This window comes from Euleptes europaea, chromosome 7 (genome assembly GCF_029931775.1).
Source record: "Euleptes europaea isolate rEulEur1 chromosome 7, rEulEur1.hap1, whole genome shotgun sequence".
In the NCBI taxonomy this organism is placed as follows: Eukaryota; Metazoa; Chordata; class Lepidosauria; order Squamata; family Sphaerodactylidae; genus Euleptes; species Euleptes europaea.
This window is the reverse complement of record NC_079318.1, coordinates 27,295,530-27,308,437: the sequence shown is the minus strand read 5'-3', so window position 1 is coordinate 27,308,437 and position 12,908 is coordinate 27,295,530. Positions and strand designations below refer to the sequence as shown.

The following is a 12,908-nucleotide window of genomic DNA, read 5'->3' as shown; positions in this document are numbered from 1 at the left end:
ATTGGCACTGAAGTGGTTCAGAATGGGCCGCTGATGGAACACAGCTTTGAAGGCCACCCTGAGGGAATGGCCAATTGAGTGGGTTTATCCCAGTGCTTTCTCCCACAATGAGGCCTTGAGATGTGAAGCTATACCCCTCTCGCCTTAGGTGAAAATCGCTGACACGCCTTACAGGCAGTGACATTATGTTCTTCGCCAACACCCAGGAGGGAGATCATGGTCGTCAAAATAGGGCATTTTTTGTGCCACTCAGTGATCATATCAAAGATGAAGAGTGCCAGGTTCTGGGCTCAACAGTTCTTACTCTCTTTTTCTTTTCTTTTTTTAATGCAGGAGAAAATAAAGTCAAGAGAAGATTTACCTCAGCCGTAAGAGCTCAAAAAAAGGAACCTACTCGGTCAGCAGCAAAGAAGGAACAGAGGGAGAGGCCCCCCCCCCTCAAAGTACATGACTGTTTGAGTGGGAAAACATGTTGCAGCAGCTCCAAAGGGGAAAGGCACCCCCAGTAGAGTTTTTAAGCATAGAGATTAATCTTTCCGTGGCAGGCCTGCCTAAGTGCATTCCCAATGTGGGATTGCACAGAAGACGAAAGAAAATTTAGGTGTGTGTGGAGGCATAAGTGTGTTTCACAACAACTAGAGCTTATTTCAAAACTCTATCATTATTAATCATTAATTTAACATTTTTGGTATCCATATTAATTTAACATTTTTGGTATCCATAAGGCTATTTTTTTTTACCTCAAGCATGTATCTCTGGGGTGAGGTAATTTTTCTCCACCATAGCCCATTTTTGTGCCCGTTTACATACAATTATAACACTTCACTTCATCAGTGCTTCCGTGAATCAGTTTTCCTTTGTAAAAATTAATAAGATGTTTTTGATTCCAATATGTTGCATTGGCTGCGACAAAAAACACCCTAAAGTCAAAATCCGTAGTTTTTTTGACAGATTATTTCATACTCTAGGCGTTACTCTGTTTACAGAAAGAAAACTGCACTTTGGGGTTTATTAATGTGCAAGGAACAATGAAGACAAAGTTCCTGAGCCATTTCCATATACATTCTGGGCCCAATGGTGCAGCTTATTTAGTTTCCAGCTGTTGGTTCATATTGTCCTCCTCCTTTACTAGATTTAGCAGTAATACAATCCTATTAGATCAGATTTCACAATTAAATGTGGATCCCACTGGAGTAGCAACCATGATCTACAGTACATCTGATAAGCAGTTATGGGGCTTGCACCTTGAATTCTGTTACACCATTCCCCCCCCCCATCAGTCATGGTGACCACAGACATGGGGTGGGTTAAGAGTTATCTGCAATACTGCAATTCAGCTTTTTGGAAAAGTGCAACCAGGTCTTTTATAAGGTTGCCTGAGTCCAGCAAGCATAGTACCAGGGCAATTTTTGAAGGTTCTTGGATGCATATTTCAATAATATCTAGTGTGATATTAAAATAGAAGCATTAGAGAATAATAACATTTAGATCTCGAATGTGATTTTCACACAATTATATACTATGTTATTATCATTTTAATAGAACAAACATATTCTAGTATGTACCAGAATTTTTAATAATTTCATAAATAGTTAATTCACATTCCATGTGTAAAAGACACTTGTGCCAGTGGTTTCAGATTCTTACAAAAACGAAAAGAGCAAAAGTTGAATACCATGATCTTGATCTGGAGCTTCAAGATTATAACCATAGCCAATGAGCGTACGAACTGCCTCTCGGAGACTATCTTTGTTTGATTTCTTAGTGCGATCATCTAGAAGTGCGTAGGGGACAAGGCGGGGGTTTCGGCGGTTCTTCACATCCTGCAGAATGGTAAGAAATGTGAATCAATCCCAGTATAAAGGCCTAATTCTGCAGAATCTATAAGAGTATTTTTTTTAATCCTCGCAGTACCAAAAGAAATCCCATCACTGAATCCATACATCCTTAAAATAAACTGAAAACATAAGTCTAAAGCACATTTCCAGAAGAAACTGACAGTTTTGGCAGCTGATAGGCCTTCAGAAAGCTAAATTGTACAGAAATATTTAGATATAAAACCCTGAAATGAAGTTCTTTTAAAATTTGTTCTAATCACTTATCTAAAAGAATGCCTTCTGAGAAGGATAAAGAAAATAACAGAAAATAAATGCTATTCAGTCTATACTAGCAAGCATATTCTTTTAACATAGAGTTACAGCCCATCAAGACTTGAACTAAAGCACCTAATGTTACACAAATAGTAATTAATTACTAAAATAAATATCAAAATTAAAATATACTACTATGTTACGATATTCATAACAGCGTCTATAACATATTTAATGAGCTGAAGATGATGAAAAGAATTAACAGATTGAGTACAACCGGAAGAAAACTTGGAACAAATGGAGCTGATGGTGGTGGTGATAAAGACACAAGTCTCCGACATTACTGTATCTGGATCACCATATAGTGGAAATTTTCTGTGTGAGGAGGCTGTTTCGAATCCCTGATTACTTTTCAGCAAAGCACTCTACATGGCGCTCTCTTTGAATATGGTTCAGAAACTGCAATCTTCTTCTTATGGGACTGCTTAACTGCATGTTTGTGCTGCTTTAAGGTTGCTGAGATATAAAATCACTATAAATAAGTAAATACCTTTTGTACTCAGGCTTAGATATCTGCAGACGACGTACAGGTGTATGTATCTTACCAAGCACAAAGGGTATGCATGTGTGCAAAATGCAGCTTTCCCTTTCAAAACCTTCATTTCCTTTAATTCATTCACATATATAAAACAAAGTAAGGATCAATTGTCTCTCCTTACCAGTTTATGTACACTATTCAGAATCATTCTACTTTCCGAATGTATCAGCAATAGAGAGGGGTTCACAGACAACTGCATCTGTACTCTGTACTCTCCATTATGTAACACATGTACGTCCTAGTAAGATGAGCCTTCTAGCCTCTCTTTACAGTAAACCTCCCCCCCCCCCATACATAACCCTTCTATTGTTTCTAGCTTTAGGGCGCTCTGTCGGTCTCTGTCTAAATGAATGTAACTTTTCATCTATCCAGCAAAATGTGCTCTGGGTAACAAAAACTGATGCCACAATAAATGTGTTAGTCTTTAATATGCAACAAGATTTTTTGTTGTTTTGGCTGCAAAAGATTAGCACAGATACCCCTCTGGAGTTTGTATTTTAAAGAGGAAATGATGACATGCCCTTGATAAACAGTATACATGTATTTTAAACTGATATTTGCAGTAACACCTAATGATATATATCAGCAATGTAGGGAAACTAAGAAATGTACTAAGCAAGTGTGCCATGTGTGCAATGCTCATGGGTACACAGGACATTAAAGGAAAATTCTCCATACAAAAACATAATTTTAGATAGTTATATAAAAGAAAAATGAAATTCAAGATTGGCATATCCTCTCCCAGTTCTCAAAAGAAAGCTTCCCATAAAAAATGACCCAGGGTTTTCTATCCTTTATGCTCACTGCTACTATTAGTAGTTAGCGGAACAACTCTTTGTTTTAAGAGCTATTTACTTCTATATATTTTTATCAAGGACTTAATGTGAGCCAATATTGCTATGCTGTGTACATTTCAATTAGGCTAAAGACAAAAATTAGCGAACTGTTTTTGTTAATTTTAACTATACCTGGAGTAGCTTTTGACATATGCAAGCTCATTATTGCAAAGCATGATAACCTTGGTTCAATTATAGCATACCACAAAATGGGAAGGCAAAAGGTACATCAAACATCAGGTGACATTACCATAAATAATGTTGATAAATCAAGGACTATTGCCTCAAGAAAGCTAGGCATTGTGCCACATACTGCAGCAGATGACATATGATCCAGATTCCACAAAACGGCAACACTTTTTCTCAATCTCTAATTTGGGGATTAATTGGACTCAAGAGTCCCCAACCAATTTTAGTTATGTTCTGCCGTGTGAGCACAGTGGCCATAAGTAGGGATGCATATTCCATCGACATCAGATGGATACATCAGATTTTATGGATGAGCATTGCAATGGAGTGTCTAGGTTCACGCCAGCTTTGAAGGAGAAAAGTGAGGGAGTACAAGAAAGACCCACCCGTTGTTTAGCTTGAAGAGAAAATGTATTCGATGCTTGTGTCCCATTGCCATGCTTTCCAATACTCTTAGTTGTGGCAGTCTTTGTATGTAACTCAGATTAGTCAGTACTAAATAACCAGTAAAAAAATAAAATCAAATTTTGTATCCCATACACTTTTCAGTATACAAAGTGCCTTAACAAATGGTAGCCATCAGAGCAGGCCCACAAGGCCCAAGTAACATCAGGAGACTTCAGACAGACTGACTAGAAGACAATATGGCCGGACTGTTGAGGGTAAGGAGATGCCATCTTGGGGGTGGAACCTGCACTGGCGAGCCACTCGTTTAAAAGGAGGCGGCAATGATAACTGTAGGAACCCAGGAGGTAGGGTTGCCAGGTCCCTCTTCACCACCAGCAACAGATTTTTGGGGCGGGGCTTAGAAGAATGGGGTTTGGGGAGGGGAGGGACTTCAATGCCATAGACTCCAATTGCCAAAGCAGCCATTTTCTCCAGGTGAACTGACCTCTATCGGCTGGAGATCAGTTGTAATACCAGCAGATCTCCAGCTATTGCCTGGAGGTTGGCAACCCTACCAGGAGGCTGTGAGTGGCTGGAGGAGCAGAGAAATGGCTGGGAACAGCAAAGGAGCCCTTGCCCGTAAGCTGTGGGACTGGAGGTGGCAGCCGCAGGAAAAGGAAGGGCAAGGGGAAACTGCACTAGCTGTTGAGGGGGTGCATATTTAAAGGTACCAATCCTATGAAATTTAAACCACAGAAGACACAAAAAGGCAACTCTCTGGTAGCACTAGAATAACTTTTTGCCATCCCCCCACAAAGTTGTATCATAATTTCTACTTGCGTTTTGAGCATAATTAATTATAGCATCATAACTGTTTGTTCTCTAACATTATCTTCCCTTTTTAAATATCATTTGGGGGAAATCATGTATAACTAATACAATTATTTTCTGAAACTTAATATTTTATTTTAAAATAAAACAATGGGACCGCACAATAGTAGTAGTTTGGGGTGGCAAGCTTGGCAAGGGATTTTTTAAAAAATTAAGGAACATAATCGTAGAAAGAACTTATAAAAATGATTGGGGTTGTATCCAAAGTTTTCCATTTGGGCTTTTGAAGAAGACTCCTCACCCACACGGATGAGCAATCTCCTTCACAAGAGCTGCCTTGGTCATGACTTTGGATGGCTTCGATATCACCCACACCCACACACACACACACCGAAAACCTGCTCTCAAACTGAAGGTCGCCTTGAGTAGAGGCTTTGTTTTCCCGCACAGTGACCATCTCTTGAAATCAGATTTTAATGACTATAATAAAGGAACATTCACAGGATGTCATTTGCCACCAAAAGAAATGTTTTCCATGCCTTACCTTTCTTGCTTTTAAGATGTTTCCCTCAGTTTGGAAGCTAATTTGCATGGACATCATGCTATGCACCCCAGATATGAAGGGAACCCCCAGACTTTGAGGCACCAGACTACCAATAGGCTCTTTCTGCCAGTCCTCGGCAACGCTGAACTTCTGAACCTTAAAACCGATGGACAGCTTGGCTCACAAAAGTCTGGAGGATGGGGGTGATCCCTTTGCAGGTCCATAAAATCGGACCCTCTGTCCCAACCTTCACCAAACTTTGATGTCCATCTAAGGAGAGCCCCTTGCAGCTATGCTGCAAATTTGTTGACTCTACCTCCAAAAATGCCCCCACAGGAGGTTCAAAAAAATCCCTATAGACTATAATGGACCCAATGTTTTTCAGTAAACTTGGAAATAAAGCTGAAATATCCCTTTACCAGTATTGGTATTTGGCTTATTCCAGGTTTGCCGGGAAAAAATTGAGCCTAATAAACACAAACCCAAAATTTACCGTTTGTTTTTTTGTTTGTTTGTACAACCCTATTTGCAGTACTTGACGGTGAATACTGAACTGCCATTCTTGGTAATCTAAGTTAACTTTCAGGAAATATATTTCAGCACAACAATATAGAATATGAATAAAGAGTCCTTTATGCATAAAAGTACTACAGTATTCTTTTTAATATGAGAAAAAAGTTAATAAAAAGAGTAGAAAGTTAATAAACACTAGATATGACAAAAAGCCATATTACCATGTCCTTGAGCATGTCTCATTAGTTCACCGTGGATGTTTTGGCTTTCGCTTACAGTTTTAAAATTTTATAAAGCATTCTCAAGTCAAAATGGGTAAAAGCCTGAAAGAAGACATACCCTTCCTTAAAGGGACACTGTCAAGTATTTTCATTAAGCTGTGAATTTATTTTATCTTTACCATTGCAAACCAATGCACTTTAGGAAGCTGTGCCTTACTTACAGTACTTACTTGTTTGTGATCCCTGTCATCAATGATGTCAGCACAGTTCTGTGAAGAGGACATACTAAATAACGTGTGGTCCTTCTGCTGGCTGGCTGGCTGGCTCTGCAGCAGCAGAATAAAAATACTGTGTACAGTAATGCATAAACAGTGGCTATTGCTCTTGAAAGTTTTCTTGGGAAGCAGTGGTGGATTCCAGCAGAGAAAATAAGAACATTCTGATGGTGTCCCCCCAGTAGATTCTAATACCAAAAAATTAGTACGAATGAAGGCATAAACTACTTGACAGTATCCCTTTAATTTGTAGTCATTTTTGAGACACATAAAAGAAAGGCAGAAAAGACTCATCAAAGCATCTAGTACATCATTTAGTGAGACCATGTGTATTTCCATGGCTGATTAAAAGTGGGTCTTTGCAAGAGGCATAGAACTGCTGCCAAGGCATGCGGCTTTCCCCTCCTTCCTTGTAGCGTCTTAATTAACTGCCTGGCCTGCAAATGACACCATTGGTTGTCAATGGCAAGTGTGGAGCAATGACGATGTGAAGACATCACAAAACACCATGCGTTGTGTTGAATTAGACATTATAAGGGAGGGGGAAAGGGAAAGACATGGACCTGTCCGAGCGCCTTTGTTTCTCGGAATATCAGCTTCTGCCCTAAATGACTTCAATAAACATAACTTTCATTATACAACATATTTGCTGTCCTCTAAAGCACCTCAAGCCACCACACGACCTTGTGTAGTACTGTAACATCTCACAGCAATAATCCAAGGATGACAAATGTAACCACTGACATAGCCCAATGGGGAAGCTAAGCAGAAGCATTATTAGTTGTTATTTTATGGGTAGCATTATAATGTTTATGTATGAACTAAATGACAGGCAGCTTTAGATTTTGTTGTTGTTCTTGGTGCTTGCTTTTTATTTCGCACTATTTCATATTTTGCAGATATTAAGGGGTCTTCTAGTAATTTTAATTACACTTGCAGCTAAACGAGAAACAGATTGTATAAGCTAATTTATGGATGGTATTGCAAAACCGGGGGAAGTGACTAGAAAGGGGTTCACTAGGGAACTCTATGCATGCAGTTGCTGTACAATGGATGTGGATATCCATGCAGAAAGCAGCATTTCTGAGGAAGGTAGAAAAATGTGTGTACACAATGTGTTATATACTAAAATAAAATGAAAAGCCTATTGAGTGCTTCACAAGAAGGCAGCTTGGCTCACTAAAATATAACATACGGAACAGGAGTTCTAAAAAATGACATAATTTAACATATAAAACGTGGAGTTTAAAATGATATAATTTATAAGAGATGTATGGTAGCCTACCATATCAAACTGATATGATGAAAACATAGAATACAAAACATATTTATAGTAATATAAAAAAATTGTGTAAAAAGTGAAATAGTAGACATGACTACTACCTACTCATTTCAGCCCTAGGCAATGCCCGAATACAGAGTAGGAATCATTTTCCCTGCCGCTACTGGAGGGAAGAAAAGCAATAAGCTGGAAAACATGGTATGGAGTTACTGACAGCAATGGCACTGCCACTTTTATCCAATCAAAAATTGTCCAAGATTCCAGAACTTTCTGGGGTTTCTTCACAGTTCTCATGATCCTTAAATTTTACTTTGAGGGGCATTTGCTCAACTCTGTAAGTTACGATTTGTGCCCAGAATATGCCCCCCCCCAAAAAAAAAGACACACCATGGAAGTACATTTTCTGTACATCCAGCAGCTTGTTTTAAAATATAAGTAAATTTAAAACGCTAACAATTTTTTTAAAAAAAAATAACTTTTCTTCAAGGATGCTTGCAATTGCTGACCCAATTTGGCCAAAGTATAAAATACCTCACATTATTTTGAAATGTTCTAGTCAATGAAAAATGAAACGCAAAATGAAACACTAAGACAGAACATTAATCAATAATTTGTTAACAATTAACAGCTTCTATACAACTATTTCACTTGTTGATCAGTCAGGTTTAAATATATGTCAGGGCTCACCAGATTTTAGGCTGCTTTGAATAACAACGTGAATCCCTGAAAAGTTTGCATAGAGCTTCTAATTACACATAGTATATTGTTCTCTCAATACTAAATAGTCAGCATTACTGGAAAAGGTTCCAAGTCATAAAAAAATTAAAAATGTATGCTTAACTGAGGGATAAAAGTCATTACAGTGCCTTCCCGTTCCTTTTCCATAGTGTTACAGCTTTTGTTGCATCTGTTTGCAATTTAATTCAGCTTTAAATTTAGACAAATTCATGGAGGATAGGTCTATCAGTGGCTACTAGCCACTAAAGAGAACCTCTATATTCATAGGCAATAAACATCTAAATACTAGTGCCAGGAAGCAACATCAGGGGAAGGCATCAGCCTCTATAGTTGTTGTTGGCCCTCCATAGTAACTGGTTGGCCATTGTGTGAAACAGGGTGCTAGACTACATGGACCACTAGTCTGATCCAGCAGGGCTCTTCTTGTGTTCTTATGAGATATAGGGTGAAAACGCATGGTCACTTTATCCTCCTTTAATCCCTGTTTCAGCCAGGATTCAGCCAGGATCAGACGCATGCGTTTCGCTTAATGTGTGTTCGATCCTGGTTAAAACAGGGATTAAAGGAGGATAAAGCGACCGTGCGTTTTCACCCTAAGATAAAAAGTACAAGTGAAATATATACAGGATTATTTTTTATGTTTGTGTTAAAGATAACCTTAATGTTAGAGCCTGTCAATTTTCAAAACTGCCATCAATATTAAGATGGGCAGTAGAACTCCTGGAAGTTCTAGAAACAAATAAATCCTTTGGAAAGACATGTTCAGGATATCAACATACTTCCTATGTTATTACATAAAGACTTACTGCTGTGTCATGGCCATATACTGCACTGAAATCTTTACTGATGAGTTGAACTTGCGTGAGGAAAAACAGTAAAAACAAAAGTGTATTGGAGAAACTCTTGCAACAACTGAGGTTGATCACCAAATTCTACTAAAGCAGGTTTTGCAAACATATCTTGATTCTCCCCATTGGATTTCTGTTCAAACAGGAACCTGATTTGTGGGAAATCCGATGAGCAATTTCTTTCCAATGTCAAAGCAGATGGGGAACACTGGGGAATTTTTTTGTTTAAAGTTCCATTGGTGCATATATCCATAACCCTGAGATTCAGGGATCTCAGGAAAAGCATACTAGTTTGCTGCAAAACAGATGCAAATAACAAAAAAGGATATCCCACTGAAACACCTTCAAAACTACCACCTTTGTATACTGAAATGAATTTTAAAACTTCTGAATACTTTGCATACAAATAGCCAGTTTTGAAAGGTCTTCCGTTATTTTTATGCTATGACTCATGGGTTGATTTCCCCCCAAATCCTTGATTCTAGGACTTGCAGAAGTGGATGCCCAAGGTTTCCTATATGTCCCTGGAGACCACTTATATCCTGAAAAATGGGGAGGAGCATTCTCTCTTTAATTCTTGGGTTTTTCTCCTTGAAGTTCCAGAAAGTCAAAATAAGATCATCAAAGCAAAACCCAAGGATTAAAGATGCAAGAAATCTAATCTGGAATAGAACTGGAGGAATCCACTCATCCCTAGCCAGAACACTAAATAGTAGTGAAGCAGAGAGACAGTGCAAAGCAGGAAGTTCAGAGGTGAATGGGTACATACTTTTTTCATCAGAAAGACATGTGATATTTGAGAATTTGGTACTAAACTTCAAGTAAAAGGTTGAAAGAGGCAAGCTTTCACGTTCTAATTAAACAATCAATTGTTTTAGTGTACTGCAATGTATCCCTAACCATTAGGAAATTAAAAGTGTTTTAAATGAGATGAATACAAATTAAGTAATGAGGCTCTTCTCTTCATAGTTTTATTGGAAACAACTATAAATGCAGAAGGCCAGCACTTCATCAAAAACATAAAATATTGAATCAATTCTGTGTGAATGTGTATGTGTTCACCAGTCTGGGAGCAATTATATTCAAGCTACTTTGTCTATACAATTATGCTAATGCTGTTTTAAATGTACTATTATGTTTTAAAATATTTGCCTGATGGGCAGAGCAATCCTGGAGGGGGGAGGGGACAGGAGCTGAAGTGACCACTGTGCCAGCATTAGTGCCACCTATGCCAGCTAAACTGGCACTAATGCTGGTACAGGGCCACGGCTCCAGAAAGCAGCGCAGCAGTGGGAGCCACAGGTGCTGGCGCAGCCTCGCCATCAGCATTTTCCCAGTGCAAGGGCTCGTGCCAGCACAAAAGGGGGCGTTGCCAGGGGTGGGGCTGACTTTAGTTAGCTCCCTGAGCCCTTTTGCCTCGGGAACTCTCTTTTTGGCTGGCACAAACCTGTGCCTGCAAAAAGAGAGGCACTGGCCATGGAACTTTATGGAGCAGTTCCATGGGGTTTTCACTAAAATACAATTTTCGGCTTGTTGCGCCTGGAAGCAAACTGATCAGGAGGCGGCCCGGCTGCATTGTCCCCAGACGAGTCTCTACTACCCAACCGCACTCAGGATTGCGCTGTTAACGGCAACCATATTAGTATATTTTTCACAACCTCCTTAAGCTTGAATATACAGTCTGGCCCTGATTTACCTCTAGTCACAAGCAACCAGTTGAACGAAATAACCAGTGGTTCTGACAGGGAACATTAATTCCCACCTGCATCAAAAACATCTAGAAATTAAATTCAATGGGAACTGAATTAGCACCATAATGGAGATAGATTTCCACTGGTTCCAAAAGCCTTACCATAAGTAGCTATGACAAAAGTGCATGATGAAATGTCCTACAAATACATAGCATCAACATTTCTCAACATAGCATCATTTTCTCAATGATGCTTCAACAGAGATAACAAAACAGGTGGCCAGGTTTTGCAGACTGGTGTGCATCACTAGGAAGGCCAAACTGAGCCATACTTTTACCCCAGAGCAGGACGGGGACATATGAGATTATTAGTTAACTTACTTTTAGGACTCATATCTGCTTATTTGTTATGTAGTGTGTGAATTTTAAACATTACTGGATTTGTACATTTTATGTGGGGGTGGGAAAACTGAATGTTGTAGAGTTTTAAAGTCTGTGCTGAATTGGTCTTTTGACCGCAATAAATGATGATTGATTGATATATAGCATCAATGTAATATGATATAGCAAACATGATACAAGTGAGTCAATATAAAAAGTATACTCTTCATTAAAATAATAAAATGTATGAAGTTTATCACCATCTTGTAAAGATAAACACACAATTAGTAACAAATTCCAGGACCTAAACAAAATGTTAATGAAAAATTATGGTGTTACTACCAAAAAATAATAATCATCATTTATATTTTGTGAGTCTTAGACACCCAACCCAAAAGAAAAATATAGTGATGAATGACTGTTAATGAAAAAAGCTTAATTACACATCAAAAATGACTTGCCAGTAACATAGCAGTAACATAGAGGTGGCTCTATTGCAAAGGTCACATTTATCAAATCTAAATTTGCCGACTGTGAAATGCTACTGTACCTTCTGGCAGCAGTGAAAATGCTTATTACTATTGTGCTATATATTATTACTAAGTTATACAAACTTGGCAAATATTTGCCACACATTTTGTGATTTGAATTGTCCTCACAAGGTCAGTGGGTTTGGATTTTGGTTTTCTTTTTAAGGGAGACGAAATTTGTGCTCATAATAATCCATCATACAGCACACATACATATAAACAGCATATGTCATTCCTTTGAGACTGCTCCATGTCCAACATGTGACAGTCCTATGTCTTCAAAAATGGGTCTGCCTCAATCATATTGGAAGTAGGGATGTGATTTAAATTACCAAAGGAGTAAAAAGGCAGTAGGTGATGAATCATCACTTGTCCATTATCTTTCTCTCCAGAAAGGTTTTCTGCTAGAATGGCTCAATCCCAGTAATAGAAAGAAGCTGGGGGGGGGGGGGGAAGCACTTCGGAGTAAACTGTGGAGACCGGAGCAATGAGTGAAGAAGGGCTCCATTCCTTCTGTCTGGCACCCTTTTAGAGCTTTAAATCATGCTTCCATAATGGCCTTAGTTTTAGTTATGACTGGGACTGACCTGCATTTGAAGAAGCAGGCCTGCCATAATCATATGTAGTTCATGTCTAAATAATTTATTCAGCCTTAAAAGCAGTTTCCACAACCAAAAGTGAGCTAAATGGAGATAATGCTAATACGGACTGTGCTTTTATTCCAAGTATATAATCAACAACAAAAATAAGTTTCCAGACATTTAAATCTGGAAGGATAATGTCTAATCAGCATCCACAAATTGATGCCTTCCTACATATGGGAGTTCCAAGACAATTCATATAGCCTATAGAAGACATGCACACACAACATCTTGGGCCTTCTTTAAGTAGCTTTCTAAGCACCTATCCTTACTTGCTCCCAAGGAACCCACCACACTTGCCCAAATCAGGTCAT

General features: G+C 38.7%; 1 protein-coding gene across 1 annotated transcript in view; it reads right to left on the bottom strand.

Annotated features, from left to right (window-relative positions):
• The window catches only part of RYR2 (ryanodine receptor 2), a 308,323-nt gene that overhangs the window by 179,151 nt on the left and 116,264 nt on the right, over positions 1 to 12,908 (bottom strand). Inside the window, exons 27-28 of the mRNA XM_056853337.1 lie at positions 6,440 to 6,535; positions 1,676 to 1,823 (exon numbers count right to left, since the gene is read on the bottom strand). Of these exons, the coding sequence (XP_056709315.1) occupies positions 1,676 to 1,823; positions 6,440 to 6,535 (244 nt within the window). The remainder of the gene's footprint in view (positions 1 to 1,675; positions 1,824 to 6,439; positions 6,536 to 12,908) is intronic.